At 38.6% G+C, this 14,087-nt stretch overlaps 1 protein-coding gene across 2 annotated transcripts in view; it reads left to right on the forward strand.

Moving 5' to 3' along the window:
* The window catches only part of LOC109913714 (monocarboxylate transporter 4-like), a 38,312-nt gene extending 24,823 nt beyond the window's left edge, over positions 1 to 13,489 (forward strand). The window contains exons 3-6 of one of the 2 annotated variants that reach the window (XR_007264565.1): positions 4,949 to 5,092; positions 6,193 to 6,972; positions 7,664 to 8,035; positions 13,034 to 13,489. Coding sequence is in view for 1 of the 2 variants with exons in the window: in XM_020513266.2 (XP_020368855.1) it covers positions 4,949 to 5,092; positions 6,193 to 6,972; positions 7,664 to 7,938 (1,199 nt within the window). In the remaining variant the exon portion in view is untranslated. Of the gene's footprint in view, positions 1 to 4,948; positions 5,093 to 6,192; positions 6,973 to 7,663; positions 8,734 to 13,033 lie in introns of those variants that run through there. The other variant, XM_020513266.2, reaches the window with a different exon arrangement.
* The last annotated feature ends 598 nt before the right edge of the window (positions 13,490 to 14,087 follow it).

Raw genomic sequence — 14,087 nt, forward strand, 5'->3', positions numbered from 1 at the left:
CTCAAAACTGTCCACTTACCTTCCTCCAATTTGTTTTCCAATCTTCCAATAGAGGTATTTGGCAAAACCTCCTTCAGTGCAAGAAACCTCAGAGGGAACAAGGCAGAGAACCGATGCAAAAGTTATATGCTCCTTTTTATTTTGTACACTAGCTTTCATATTCTGGTCATAGCTTAAATGTCCCAGACCATTTTGTGTTAGTGTGCATTTGTGAGTGAATGGGTGAATATGTAGGTGGGTAAATGAGTACAGCAGGTGTAGTCATTGGGTAAGGGTGTGGAGTGGGTGAGATATGTAGGTGGGGTGGCAGCTGTGTGACATGGGGATGCTGATCAACTCGGGTAATGGGATCTGGAGAATTGGTGGACAGCGAGGTCTAGTCAAGTTGGGACAGGGGAGGAGCAGGGCAGTCACAAAAGGGTGTTGTGTTGGCATCTAGTCAGGTTTTGGGAACAATCTGGGGAGATGGGAGATGTATAGTCAGGTCTGGTCAGGATTGTAGTGAGTGGGGGAAGAATTGGGTGTGGGGTGATTGGTCAGTTGTATAATTACTCGGGAGTTAGACCATAATTTTTCTATTTAACATTTTCTTGGATGGCTGTCCAGGTAGATACATTGGGACTGTTCAAAGTCTCTGACTGATACTCAGATTTGGAAACTTTTGTTGGAGGGTCCCAGGGTGCAGGGGAATTGCCCACCAGAAGTTCAAGCTTTTTGGACAATTCGCACAGAGTCAGTGCATCAGTGAGTTTGGTCATATATGCTGGTTTACACATCCAGTCTCAGGTTATCCAAAGGCCAGAAGATCTGGGCCTGTGCGCAATGCATGTGTGAGGATAGACTAAAATGGATCAAGCTAGGAAAAAATAGCTGCTTTTTTATGTCTGATTTTTTTTTTAAAAAGGGTTATATCAACTAGGTATGTGATGTGACTTGCAAAGAATGTATGCAGTTTCTTTAGTTTTTTTTTGTGGAAAGGGGGTGTTCCAATACACAAGTGCCTTTGTACATTGTAGCTGGCCAAAGTCATGTGTCCTCTGTCATGAAATTTTTAAAAAAGTCTTCATGATTGCAGCCATCTTACACACCACATGGAACAAGTATTTTGTCAATTATTCTAGTAGGATTAGCATTTATGCTGGCCCTGACTGTTCAAAAATCTTCCTCGAAACTACTAGCTTTTCTTTGATTGCTCAAGCCAATGAGGTTTGCAGTTTGTGCAAAGGAACTACTTTTCACACAGCTCTGAACATCAGTGTTTCTGCCTGGTAAATCCATATGAGTTCATGCTTGCATGACTTGCTCTTGGTATCAGTGACAAACAAATTTACCAATTTCCTTTTCCTTCATTGTACCTCTGCCTATCAATGTTTTTAGATAACACATTTCTCCAAAGTGGTTAAGAAACAAGTTTATCCATAATTTTGTTAAACATTTTTCGAAATAAGTGGTGCTGTTGACTCAACAAGGTCATCCAGCAAGTAAGAGAGAAGCTTTTTTTTTTATCCCCTCATGATTAAAGATGGGAAAACTGTCTAAGTAAGATTCTTGCTTTTAATCGTTATACAGCAATTTCTGAGATGGGGGAAGAGTTGGATGAGACATGCATTATCTTCCAGCACTTTGAATACGACTATTTACGATGATGATTAGCTCCCCTCAGGCCAGTCCTCAACTGTGAGATGATTTCTAATTGTAAATAAAAGACGGTGCTATTGTATAATTCTGGTGCAGTGAAGATGTTGTGTCAAAGTAAAACCCTGCACACTGCCTGCCTTTAAGGCATTAATTGTGACCACCAGACTTGAAATGCCAATATCCACTTGTGGCCTTGAACACTTGTAATCAAAATTTCAAGTAGAAACCTGCCCTTTAAAGAAGATGTTTGTTTGGCATGCATTAGTGAGCTCTGAGCAGTGATTTTTCTATTAGTACAGCACAGGAACAGCTTTATTAGCTTTACCATTCTGTGCACCTTTGCTGATGAATCTCGAATTTTGCCTTGAGAGATCATTCATTTAAATCGGGGAACTTTATTAAATCTGGGATTACTGCACTGCAATTTTAATATTCATTTAAGTATATGCTTATTGTGTCAATCTTGTCAAACCCATTGGAGAATTCAACTAGTTTTTGGATTCTTACATCTCAGGTTCTGCGTAAGTAAATTAATAGGAAACACTTTTGCACAGTGGCTAGTGGCACGTATTTTGTATTCTTATCAAGCTGGCAATGAACAACTTTCTGGAACAGGAAAAGGCCACAGTATTCCTTCTGTCACTACCAGCAATGGTATTTGTCATATGGCTACTTCAAATAATTCACGTATGTTCACCAGACATTTTCTGAATCTGTCTTTTTAATTGTGGTAGTTGAAGTTTCCTTTAAGGACCTAGCAGCCCCTAGTCTTAATAGTTGTCAGAGTTCAGCGTTGTGTGGAAGATGCAATTTCAACATGAGAAATATGGAAAGGATTTGACTATTCAGCCCCCAAGACTGCTCTACTATTCAGTAAGATCAGCTCTACCTTGCTGCACTATCTGCATATTTCTTCATTCCCTAAGTATCCAAACATCTATGAACCACTGTACAGAAAGTATTCTGTAACTGAGCATGCACAATTCGAAGGCGTAAGAATTTTACATTTCCCCTCAGTTTGGTCCCCTTTGACCTTAGACTGTGACCCCTAGGTATAAATTGTCTGGCTTCAGTTAGACTACCTCATTATTAAAGTCTTGGGGATATAGTCATAAAAATGTTGCACTGGCCTTGAGTGCTTGGCAACTAGGAAATTATCAGTATGTTCAGTAAATGAATCATTAACTCAATAAAAATTACACAAATGATCATAGTTATTATAAAATTAGGCCTAACCTACTCAGTGTTTCATCATAGGACATAGTGTTTCATCATAGTGTTTCATCTCAGTAATCAGTCTAGTATGCCTTTGTGGCTCTCCCTCTAATGCAATCATTCTCCCTAGTAAGGATTCAAAGACTAAACATTACTCAGGAGTGTTTTCTGAATAAGACCTTATATAATTTTTGTAAGATTTCTTTTCTCTTGCTCTCCAGTCTCTTTGCAATAAAAGATAATGTGCTGCTTGCTTGCTTGCTCGCTCTACTTGCATGTTAACTTTCTATGATTCATGTCTAAGGATCTCCAAGCCTTTCCGAATGCCAGAATTTCGCAGTTGCTCACCATTTTTTTTTCTGCTTTCTCCACCAAAGTGGATAACTTCATACTACTTCACATCATGTTCTACTGGTTAGTTTCTTGCCTACTCAGTGAAACTTCTGATATCTGTTTGCAGCTTCCTTCCAGTTTACATTCCGACCTAATTTGTCTCATCAGCAAACTCCATTATATGACACGTGATCCCCTCATCTAAACTCTTGATCTAGATTGTAAATAGCTGAGGCCTAACTAATCTGGTGGATATCAGCCATTATCTGTTGTAAGAATCTAAGCCTTCTGAGATACATTGAAAATGGCTTTGCCCATGGACCACATGCTGTGGCTCTTGTTATCTTAAAATTGAATCTCTATGTCCATGTGACTGTCCTGGGAGGGGCTTGTAGCTAAGGAAAAAGCAGCTGGTGTTGCTTCTCACGATGCTATTATTTTTGCTGTTGCTACTCCTCCTGTTCCTCATCAGAGGTCCAGGTAGAACAGCAAAAGCTGCTTCAAATCTGTACTGAAGGCAGACGGCTGAGAATTGCAACTTGAGATGAGTTCACGTCCAAGATGAGCAAAGTGGCTTCCAACAAATTGTCAAGCAGAGAATGCAAACTTTCAGAAGAAGGGCTGTGAGCTCCAACCTCATGTCAGTGTGGCAGCAGCACTTCACTGTTTTGAAGACTTCCCAGCCAGTACACAGACTACCCTCTGCGTTCTGCTCTGATTGGTCCTAGCAAATTCCACACATAACTAGAATGGTGTATTAAATCTCTAGTTTGCCGGGAATTTTGATTTCATGTCCTTTACAGGAACTCCTGGTTGCTTGCAAACCCACATGGTCTAAATCTAGAAGTGGATAGACCACGTGAGTTCCCAACTCAACAACATTGGTCGAGCCTTTAACCCCACATCTGCATCAGAACACTGTATCATCACCCGCCACGCCCCCCCCGCCCCATCCCAGCCATTCTCCTGTCCGTTAACCCCAGCAGTTAGAATTCTGCCCTTTATTTCTCTCCCTTTTATACCAACTTTGACATTGCATTCACCTACTTTAATATGCTGTTAATTTTCCCATCTTCAGTCTGATTCACTAACGAGATAACCTGTTGGATGGCTTGTATTCCTCACAACACCAGTATCATCCATGACTTTTAGAAAATTATCATACAGAATTTGAAGAATCTAAACTAGAGTTAGATTCAAGTCTGAAGCTTAAGATTGCAGAAGGTCAAAACACATTCTGTGCATTGTGAAAATACTGTATAAAGTAAACCAATGCTTCTCATATCCTTGCTAATCAACCCTTTTTCTTTCTATTGCTGTCAATCACTCTTAGACTTCTTACTCTATTTTACAAACACTGTAAATTGCTCTTAAGGACTTTAAAATTCCAAAACTTATTCCTTCTTCCAGTAACGACAAGCTGTTGAAGCTAAAACTTAGCATTAAACCTAAACTCGTAATCACTGCGGCTTGACATATTCCTTTCATTCTCGGTAGCCTACTACGGAATTGCTCTTTGCCCTTTACCTAGATTAATAAATGTCGTTGTTACACAATTGACCCAAGTGCATGTTTGGCAAAATGTGTTGTTTGCAATCAAGCATTTAAGTTTATAACTCTGTAATGTTGGATAATGGATCTTTGATTTGACTTTGAGTTTTGCTGTGGTGTCAGTCTTTACAAAAGACTAAACTGAGTCTTTGAAAGTTCTTCCTTCTCCAGTAGTCAGCTGAGTAATTTCTTCCTTCTGTCTTTTATGCAGGGCCTTTGTGCAGTATTCTGGTGAATCGCTTTGGCTGTCGTCCTGTTATGATGGTAGGAGGCCTGTTTGCATCAGGAGGTATGATACTCGCCTCACTGTGCACCAGCATCATCCAGCTCTATTTAACTGCTGGCGTTATCACTGGTAAGAAACACCAGTCTTTTTTTTTTTAAAGAAAGTATTCCTGGAAATCTGAAATAAAACAGAAAATGCTGGACACACCCAGCAAGTTGGGCAGTATCTACGGAGAGATGAAATTTTTCACTCTTCATAGCTGCTGCCTGACATGCCAAATATTTCCGGAATTTTCTGTTTAATTTCTACAATAAAACATTATGTCTCAAGTCACTACAACTCCTGATGGTTTAAGTACCTAAAATTATATGTTAAAGTGAAACTTTATGAATGATATGAAACTACCTAAACTGGAAAAAGTACACCTTTTCTTCATTACACCGAGATTTTCGAGTTACTGTGGTTCTAATCAGTTTACATTTCATTATTGCAGAGATTCACATAATCATACAGCAGACAGGAAGAATATTTGGCTCTGTACCTTTGTAAGAGCCCAATTAGTCCTAATCTCCTGCTCTTTCCGCAATAACCTAGGAATATCTTTCCAATATATACTTGAAATGAGTTCCCTTAGAAAGTTTATTGTTGAAACTGTACATTGGCTGCTTGAAATGCAGTACCAGTTGTTTTGTCTTGGTCATATTTTGAAGGTATCTTGCATGAACTTAACATCTAAAATTCTGCAGCCAGCATCCTATTTTGCACCAAGTCCCTTTCACCTGGCACCCATGCTCTTGACTTGCACGGGCTTCTGGCTTGGTAATGCCTCAATTTTAAAAGTCTCATTCTGTTTTTAACATCTCTCCATATGGCCCTCTGTTTTGCTAACCTCCATCAGCCATACAATTCTTGGAGATCTCTGTCCTTCAATTCTGTCCCCCCAAATTCTAACCCATCCACCATCAACTGTATTTTCTATAACGTGGGTGCTGGAGTTCCCTTCCCAATTATCTCTACCTCTCTTTCGTTTTGAAGCTCCTTTTTTCCAACCTTTTTGTCATCTGTCCTAATACCTTATCATGTTGTTTGATGTCAAATTGTGTTTGAGAATCCTCGCCCGAAATAGCTTGGGACCTGTGTTTTGGTTTTAATTCATTATTTCACTTAACTCTAAATAGTGCCCTAACTAGTGCTTAACCAGTGGAATTATGTTTTTGTTTTCATTGCAGGTCTTGGTCTGGCATTGAACTTTCAACCATCTCTCATCATGGTAAACCTTTATTTTGACAAGCGTCGCCCATTGGCAAATGGCTTGTCTGCAGCTGGGAGCCCCGTGTTCCTGTGTTGCCTCTCTCCATTGGGTCAGATCCTGTCTAAAGTTTATGGATGGCGAGGAGGTTTCCTCATTCTTGGGGGTCTACTGCTGAACTGCTGTGCCTGTGCAGCCCTGATGAGACCCCTGAAACCAAGCCGTAAAGAAAAGGAAATGATAGAACAAGCAAAGAAAACAGAGAAGCAGAAGAAGAAAAAGAAACTTCTGGATTTCACTGTCTTTAAGGATCGAGGCTTCCTAATATACACAGTAGCAGCTTCCATCATGGTCTTCGGTCTCTTTGTTCCTCCCGTGTTCATAGTTAACTATGCAAAAGATACAGGAGTGCCAGACACAGATGCTGCTTTCTTGTTGTCTATCTTGGGTTTTGTTGATATATTTGCTCGACCTCTTAGTGGTATCGTTGCTGGGTTGAAGGTCGTTCGGCCTCGCTGTGTGTATCTTTTCAGCTTTGCTATGATTTTCAATGGAATTACCGATCTAGGAGGCTCCTTTGCTCGTGATTATGTTGGTCTGACAGTGTTTTGCATTTTCTTTGGAATGTCCTATGGAATGGTCGGTGCGCTGCAGTTTGAGGTCTTGATGGCGATCGTTGGAACTGAGAAGTTTGCCAGTGCCATTGGACTTGTATTGCTGATTGAAGCCATGGCAGTCTTGGTTGGTCCTCCAGGAGCAGGTAAGTGTGTGTGTGTTGTGTGTGTTGTGTGTGTGTGTCTGTCTACAACTATGTTTGTGGGAAGAGACTTGCTTGAATCTTCTCTTGTAGTATAGAAGTAAAAACCCAAGAAAAACATGATATGCATATTGAATGCCATTTGTCAATTATCATTTGAGACATTTAGGTTTTCATTGTGTCAGTTCAAATGAATAATCCCAGTCAGCAGTGATGCTTCTTCAGTGCACTGACCAAAGCAATTAGCATAAAAAATAGTTGGTATTCAGAGTTACAGATGTGTAACTTCTTTTAAAGAAAAAAACTAGGAGTTCTATGACCTGTTATGGCAAAAAAAAAGTTCTGTTCCTGCAATCTGTTCTTTTTTTCTAAATTCTTACTTGCCATCACCTCTGACAATCCTAAATACAGTCCATGAGACTTAAATGGTCTCCTTTTCTGATTTCCTTTCCAAGAGGGATTTGGACGCATGATTTTTCGGTAACTGGCCAAGAGAAGTGGTGCACATTCGGGAAGTCATTTAGAACACTCATGGTCTGCCATAGTGTGTCTGTTTACTTCTTGGAGTCGCAGGCAAAATGGGCTTTTTCCAGGATAGAGTGTAGTAAGTTTTGGCCTGAATGATGTGATCTACTCACTTGATTGGATTTCAAGTAAATGTATTGAATTTCTGTTCGTTTTGTACTTGTTACAGGAAAATTGTTTGATGCCACCAAGAATTTCACGTATGTTTTCTATTTGGCTGGGTGTGAAGTAGTCCTGTCTGCCATTGTACTGGCTCTTGGAAACTTCTTTTGTTTACGTAAAAGTAAACCTGAGTCACCTGTAAAAGAACAAAAGGAAAATGTGGAAGAAGGGGAAGGACCAAAGGAACCAGAAGCAGTGGATTCCATAGAGGTGGAGCAATTCTTAAAAGATGAGACTGGAAAAAATGGTGAAATTGTACCCACACCAGAAACGAGTGTATGAAGTTTTCAGTGAAGGAAGAAACAGAATGTTTACAAAAGGTCAAGAGAAACAAGTTTGTGTATTTATTTAGAAATGTGAGGAATCTCCATGTTTAATGGTAAGAGTAGTCTATTGTGCAGAATAGTTTTGTGATTTGTGTTTTTGTTTAAATTGCTGCCTTGCATTCGTCATTCATGTGTGTCTTTCACAAAGGTTTTTTTCAATGTAAAGGTATCTGTTGAAATTGTAGAGATGCTTTAAGGACATTCTGAAAAATCAAATCTACAGATTGGAATTCCATAAAATAGGAAGGAGGTAGGTTGCACAAAGCAATTTCAGCTAACAACACAATTAATGACAACAGTACATCTGCAGTATGGCTCACAGTATTGGTCACAAACGCTGGTTTCCATAACTTATAGGAGTGGCAGATACACACTCAGTGAAGCAGCAAGTGTTAAAAATTTTCCAGAAGAGAACGTCAACACCTGCATTGGCTTTAGCTCCATGTTAATATTACTTCTGAGTTTTAAATGCAGACTTCTATTGTCTAAATTTAATAACAATTAAGAAAGTAGCCAAGTTGCTAGTATGTAGTGAACTTAAAAGGTTATGAATAAAAACAAAGACTTTTTTTTTCCAAACTTGGTAGTTGTTGATATTGGCCTGATGCCAATTGATCCAACTGTGATTCAAATAATTTCATACACAAAGCTGACACCTCGTACTGCAAAATGAAACTGACCTGTGAAGACTTTTTAATTCCAGTTATATTTTTCCTAGTGTATTAAAACAATCATTCTGTTTCTTACCAAATCATGTGTGTCTGACTAAATAATTGTTTTAAATGGATTCTTCATGGGAATTGTGGAAAAGTGGCCTTTTGTCCTAAAAAGATTCCTCCCAATAGTGACCTGTTAAATGAAGTACTCAACAGATGGAGAGCTCGAAGCAATGTTTCACTATGGACTGTGCTCTGATGCTTGAATACACTGCAGTATACTGTCGGTAAAAGCAATTCTAACTTAATTGATTACATTGTCAAGTAAATGTGAAGATCCATGCCTTTTACTAATGTTCACATACAGACATCAATTTTGTGGTATCACTGTATTCTGAGAAAGAAGACTGCTTTATTTCTACTTGAATTCACTTCAATAGTGTTCTTGATTTCTACATAACTCCTAATTAAACCTTTTCACTTTATTTACCAAGATTAGTGGTTATGTTGCAACAGTTCAACATAGCCAGGTTATCAGTGCCCAATCCTGAGGTTACTTCATCTTTAAATGTGGATTCAAGGGGACCAAACCACCTTTTACAAAAAAACCCCTTCTAATTGATTGATGAATCTTGAAAAGGATACAACCAGGTTCATTAGTCACACAATAAGGGAAATGTTTTAAATTTTTTGCACCAGCTAGCTTGTGTATTTTAAACGTATTGGCCATATGACAGACACAATTGTGTATTGCCAAGGAAGAAACAAATAGATTGAAAATACAATCTTGGTGCGATTACACATGGTCTGAGACTTACAGGTAGGTATTTGCCTCAAACTGCTCCTCAAACTCCTGATTAACCAAAAGGTCCTAGGATGAGGATCTGAAAAGGCCTGAGAATGCTTAATATTATCCCCATATGTGCTAACAAATAGATAGTTTCAGAGATAATGTATAACAGATTTCAAGACTTTAAATAATTCAGTGGGATGTAAGACTGATGGGAATGAATTGCTGGCAGTAATTCACCCTGTCTAATTATAATTTCTTTTAGCTTCAGTATATAATAATGATGTGCTACCTACCATTTTGCACTTATACTGAGGTTGAATTTCGACTCCGTTCCAACCAAGTTCTTCTAAACTACTGCATTGTCAGTAATTGTATTGTAGGCTTGACTAAATGACTGATGAGATGCATTAATGAAAGTTAAGGAAATGGATAAGAAAACACACTCACTTGCCTTTGCTTGTCTGCAACAGAACCACTATGGAAACCATTAAAGTGCATCTTTACCAGCATGGAAGAAAGCTTAAGATTTTATAGATGCAAATACTTAGGATAACAAAGGTAGATTTGATTTTGGATGATTCTTAATTGCTATCTCTAATGAACCAATGCATGAGGGTTTAGATTTGCAACTTACCCAGGGAACCTATTGAATTTGTATTTTAATTGGTTTCAGGTTCTATAATGGACACTTGATATGCAATACAGACTACTGCCTGGGCATTAAGTCAAAAACCTAGCCCTTAGTGTCTCTTACACACTTTGAGGCCTACCTGAACATTTCTGCACTGTGTTCTTTTAATATGAAGTGTCCATGCAGAAAATTTGATATATTGAAAGCTAGTTTCTTTTTAGTACCTGTTTGTTTTTGTTATCCTGTCATTCATAACCATCCCTTTTCTGCACAAACCTAGTGAAAACATTCCATTAACTGAATTCATCAATTTTACTCCCAGCATTTTCTTTTCTCTGAATTTTACTTTTTTTTTAAATTTAAAAAGTCTTCGGTACTTTTTGCCAGTGAAGTTCTATAGGATCCTATTCTACAGATTGAAAAGTGTATCCTTTTCAAGTTGGATATGTTGGTGTTTCAACTTTAGCACGGTCGCAAATCTAGTATTACTAGATTGTCCATCTTGTTGCATATGGCAGTCTGTGGTTCCCATTAAGGTTAATAAAGGACAGGTGAGCAATTCACGATACACTGCTGGTGTCTCCGACAAGCTCAGATTTTACAGTCTTGTTACATCCTGGCATTTTTAAGTATTGGCAAATCATAGGGTAGGGTCCCTGCCTCCTGAGCCAGAGGATCTGGGGTTCAAGTCTCATTTAAGGACTTGTGGCTGTGGAAGGGGTATTTGTGACATGGCCAAAAAAAATGCATGTGAACTATAGGTAATTATGGATTGCCTGCACAAATCACAGATGACAGATTTAACATAAACTGGTTCAAAAGGTCCTCTATTTATTGACCATCTTTAACTTGTTTTCTGAGTAAAACAGGAGGGTCAGTTTTTGGAGAAGTGTAGTCTCTAGTCTGTTTGGTTTATTTTGTGTGCCTGGCTAGTCATGCTGGATGACAGTGTAGATAAGTTTAAACCTGTGAGCAGTTTTCAGTTGTTAATTATTTTCTTAACATTGCAGTTCTTGTGCCAGAGGATTCCACCATCTCTGGTCTGAAAATAAAAGCTTTCTACAATGTTTGAAGGGGTTCAACCAGATGAAGGGGACAATGCCTATTTGATTCAAGTCGTGTCCCTTATAAGGACAATAGAAAGGTGGTCCGCCATGTCAGATCTGATCTGCACTTTAAGATATGGGCAGGCCACTTTATCAAACAGATTTACTTCTACCACATGTTATTTGATTAGCAGTGTGAGAGGTTAGCAGTAACCTAAGATAGGTTGGTTGATGTCAGTCAACCAGCAAGTTAGAGGCCACAATTATTCCCTTTCTCCACAAGGTATGGAAGGGAGAAAAAAGCCAGAAATAACAATTGCCAGTCACTCTCTTGTGACCATTGTAGGAAAACTATGTATATGATGTCATGCAGGTCAATAGCACAGGAAAAGGCCCTTCAGTCCATTGAAACGGCGCCAATCAAATTCAACCACCTAACTATTTTAGTCCCATTTTCTAGCACTTGGCCGATACCCCTGTATGCCTAGGCATCACAAGTATATATCTAAATACTTCCTAAAATGTTATGAAGGTTTCTGCCTGTACCACCCTTACAGGCAGAGAGTTCTAGATTCCCACCATCCTCTGGGTGGGGAAAAAAAAAATTCCTCACATTCTCTCTAATTCTTACTGCACCTTACTGTAAATTGGTGCCCCTGGTTATTGATCCATTCACCAAGGGGAAAAGTTTCTTCCTGTCTATGCTGCTCCTAATTTCAGATCTCAAACATGCCCCCCCCCCCTTCCCCATTCTTCTATACTCCAAGGAAAACAACCTCAGTTTATCCAATCTCTTAGAGATCATGGCAGAATCAGACTCTGCAAATTGCCCTAATCAGTCTGAGCCTTTAGACTCTGCCTGAGCTGTTACATGTACTGTACTGTACCAGGGAAACATAGCACTTTCAGGGTAGGAAGAAGATGTGAGAGGACTGGGGTTACAGCAATATTCTGGTATCAGTGGAGTGAATTCTTCTTCATTTCATGGAAGGTGAAGAGAAATATCTCCCACTGTAATCTCCCATAAAGCAAGTGTCAAGAGCGTTGTGTTGGACCTCCTAATCTGACGTCAATTGTGAACATGTTAAGATGAGTTATGTCTCTTTTTGTTCTCTGTTTTAAAGTTAAAATTTGTACGTCTGAAAATAGAATCCACTTTTTAACATTTTACGTAAACTAGACAATGGAAAATACGTAAATTTGCAAAGGACATGATGTCCTCCAAAGGGTTGAAGCAACACTTCAGAAAATCTCATTGAGAAAAATAGTAGTTACTAATCCATTTGAATGCTGGGAGTTTCATTACATTCAAAATATTTTTATAATGCAAGGTTTTACCATGTGTGAGTAATTGTCATTAACACAGTTTCTGGCCTTTTTAACCTCAAGGAGGTAACTAACCAAACATTTCAAATTTGGTGTCTCTGTAAACTCAGTGAATTTGTCACTCTGTGTATTAATGTCCAATCTAATTGTGTCATGTGGCAGCAATTTTTTTGCCATGTTCCAGCTAACAAATTTAAAGGAGGATCCAGTTACTTCAGAGTTTTTAATCATGTAAATGTATTTCTGATGGCTTTATTGTTAAACCTAAAGATTGACTGACTGAGCTGTTACTGCTTTGAGCCTGTGGTCTATATCTTAATTAGACCAGACATTTTTGCAATAGAAGTTTACGGTTTCAATATGGTATTTCCAAACCAGAGTCTTTAAGAAATGTCACAAAGAACAACTTCTGTAAAATGGTACAAATTGGAGTGGGCAGGTATGGTTTGGCTTCTATGCACAAAAAAAACTTCCTAAATTGCAGAATATGTTTACATGCTCTTATTCAGTAGCAAATATCCCACTTAATGATTTTACCCTTGATGATTCTGATCATGAGCACTGCACTAAATCTAAATGTGTACACCATTTTTTTTCAGGCTCAGGATGTTTTTTCAAACTAACGAAATATCAGAACTGGGACTACTCCTTATAATCAAAAAGACTTGGAACTTGTGAATTTGCTGTGTTTTGTGTGTGTGTGTGTGTGTGTGTGTGTGCACGCACGCGTGTCTGTATGCGTGTGTGTGCATATAACCAAGAAATGATGTCACTTTGTTCAGGAATTATGAATGCTTGCTTGACCACAAATAAGTATTTGGAAACTGTACTAAAAAACATTGGTACTGTTCGACTCAAAACCCACAGAAATCACAGTTTGCTTCAGATTGCAGCTTTATTCTATCTTAACGGTTTGATCTAATTGGGTTTTCACTGTTTTATCTGATTGTATGGACTTACTGTTATCTTTGCTGAAGTACTGCTATTTTTTGAAGTTTGAAGTGCTCCAAGTTCTATATTTTGTAGTTATATATACATGGTAGATTTGGATAAAAATATATATATAGAAACTTTGTCTTAGTGGTCTGTATTTTAAATTAGTCCTTCCAAGTCATTTGAACATAGTAAGAACAATATTCCAGTCTTATACTGGTCACTGCCATAAGAACCTAAACTAAAGTGAGTGTAGGTCTTCAGCCACAGTACTGGTATGCAAAGTACTCATTTAAATGCACACATTTATGTAAAGGAGCTTTCAGAAGGCAGACCAATGTATTGATCGTAGAAAAACTTTTTTTTTTCAGCTACCTATTACACAAGGCAAATGGTAGTAAATAACTACTTTGGCTGGGAATTATGCCACCTTTTCACTTTTGCCAATATTCTTGGTTTTGAGATTATTTAAATGGCACCATACAAAGTGCTGAGCATAGGTATTCTTTGTTAGGTTGTGTCCTGAATGCTTCAGTTGGAGAAGTGAGACCGCCAAGTTGAACAGCATTCAGCCTGTACCCATCACTTGTGTGTGGGGCCTGCATTCATGCACCAGTGGAATATATTCAGGAGTCAGGGGACAACTGTCTTTGGCGTCACTGAACAGACTTCATTTGCTGCACAAGGACCAATACGTAACATCTGAGTGGTTCTAATAGC

The sequence above is a fragment of the Rhincodon typus genome, chromosome 23 (genome assembly GCF_021869965.1).
Source record: "Rhincodon typus isolate 14 chromosome 23, sRhiTyp1.1, whole genome shotgun sequence".
Lineage (NCBI taxonomy): Eukaryota > Metazoa > Chordata > Chondrichthyes > Orectolobiformes > Rhincodontidae > Rhincodon > Rhincodon typus.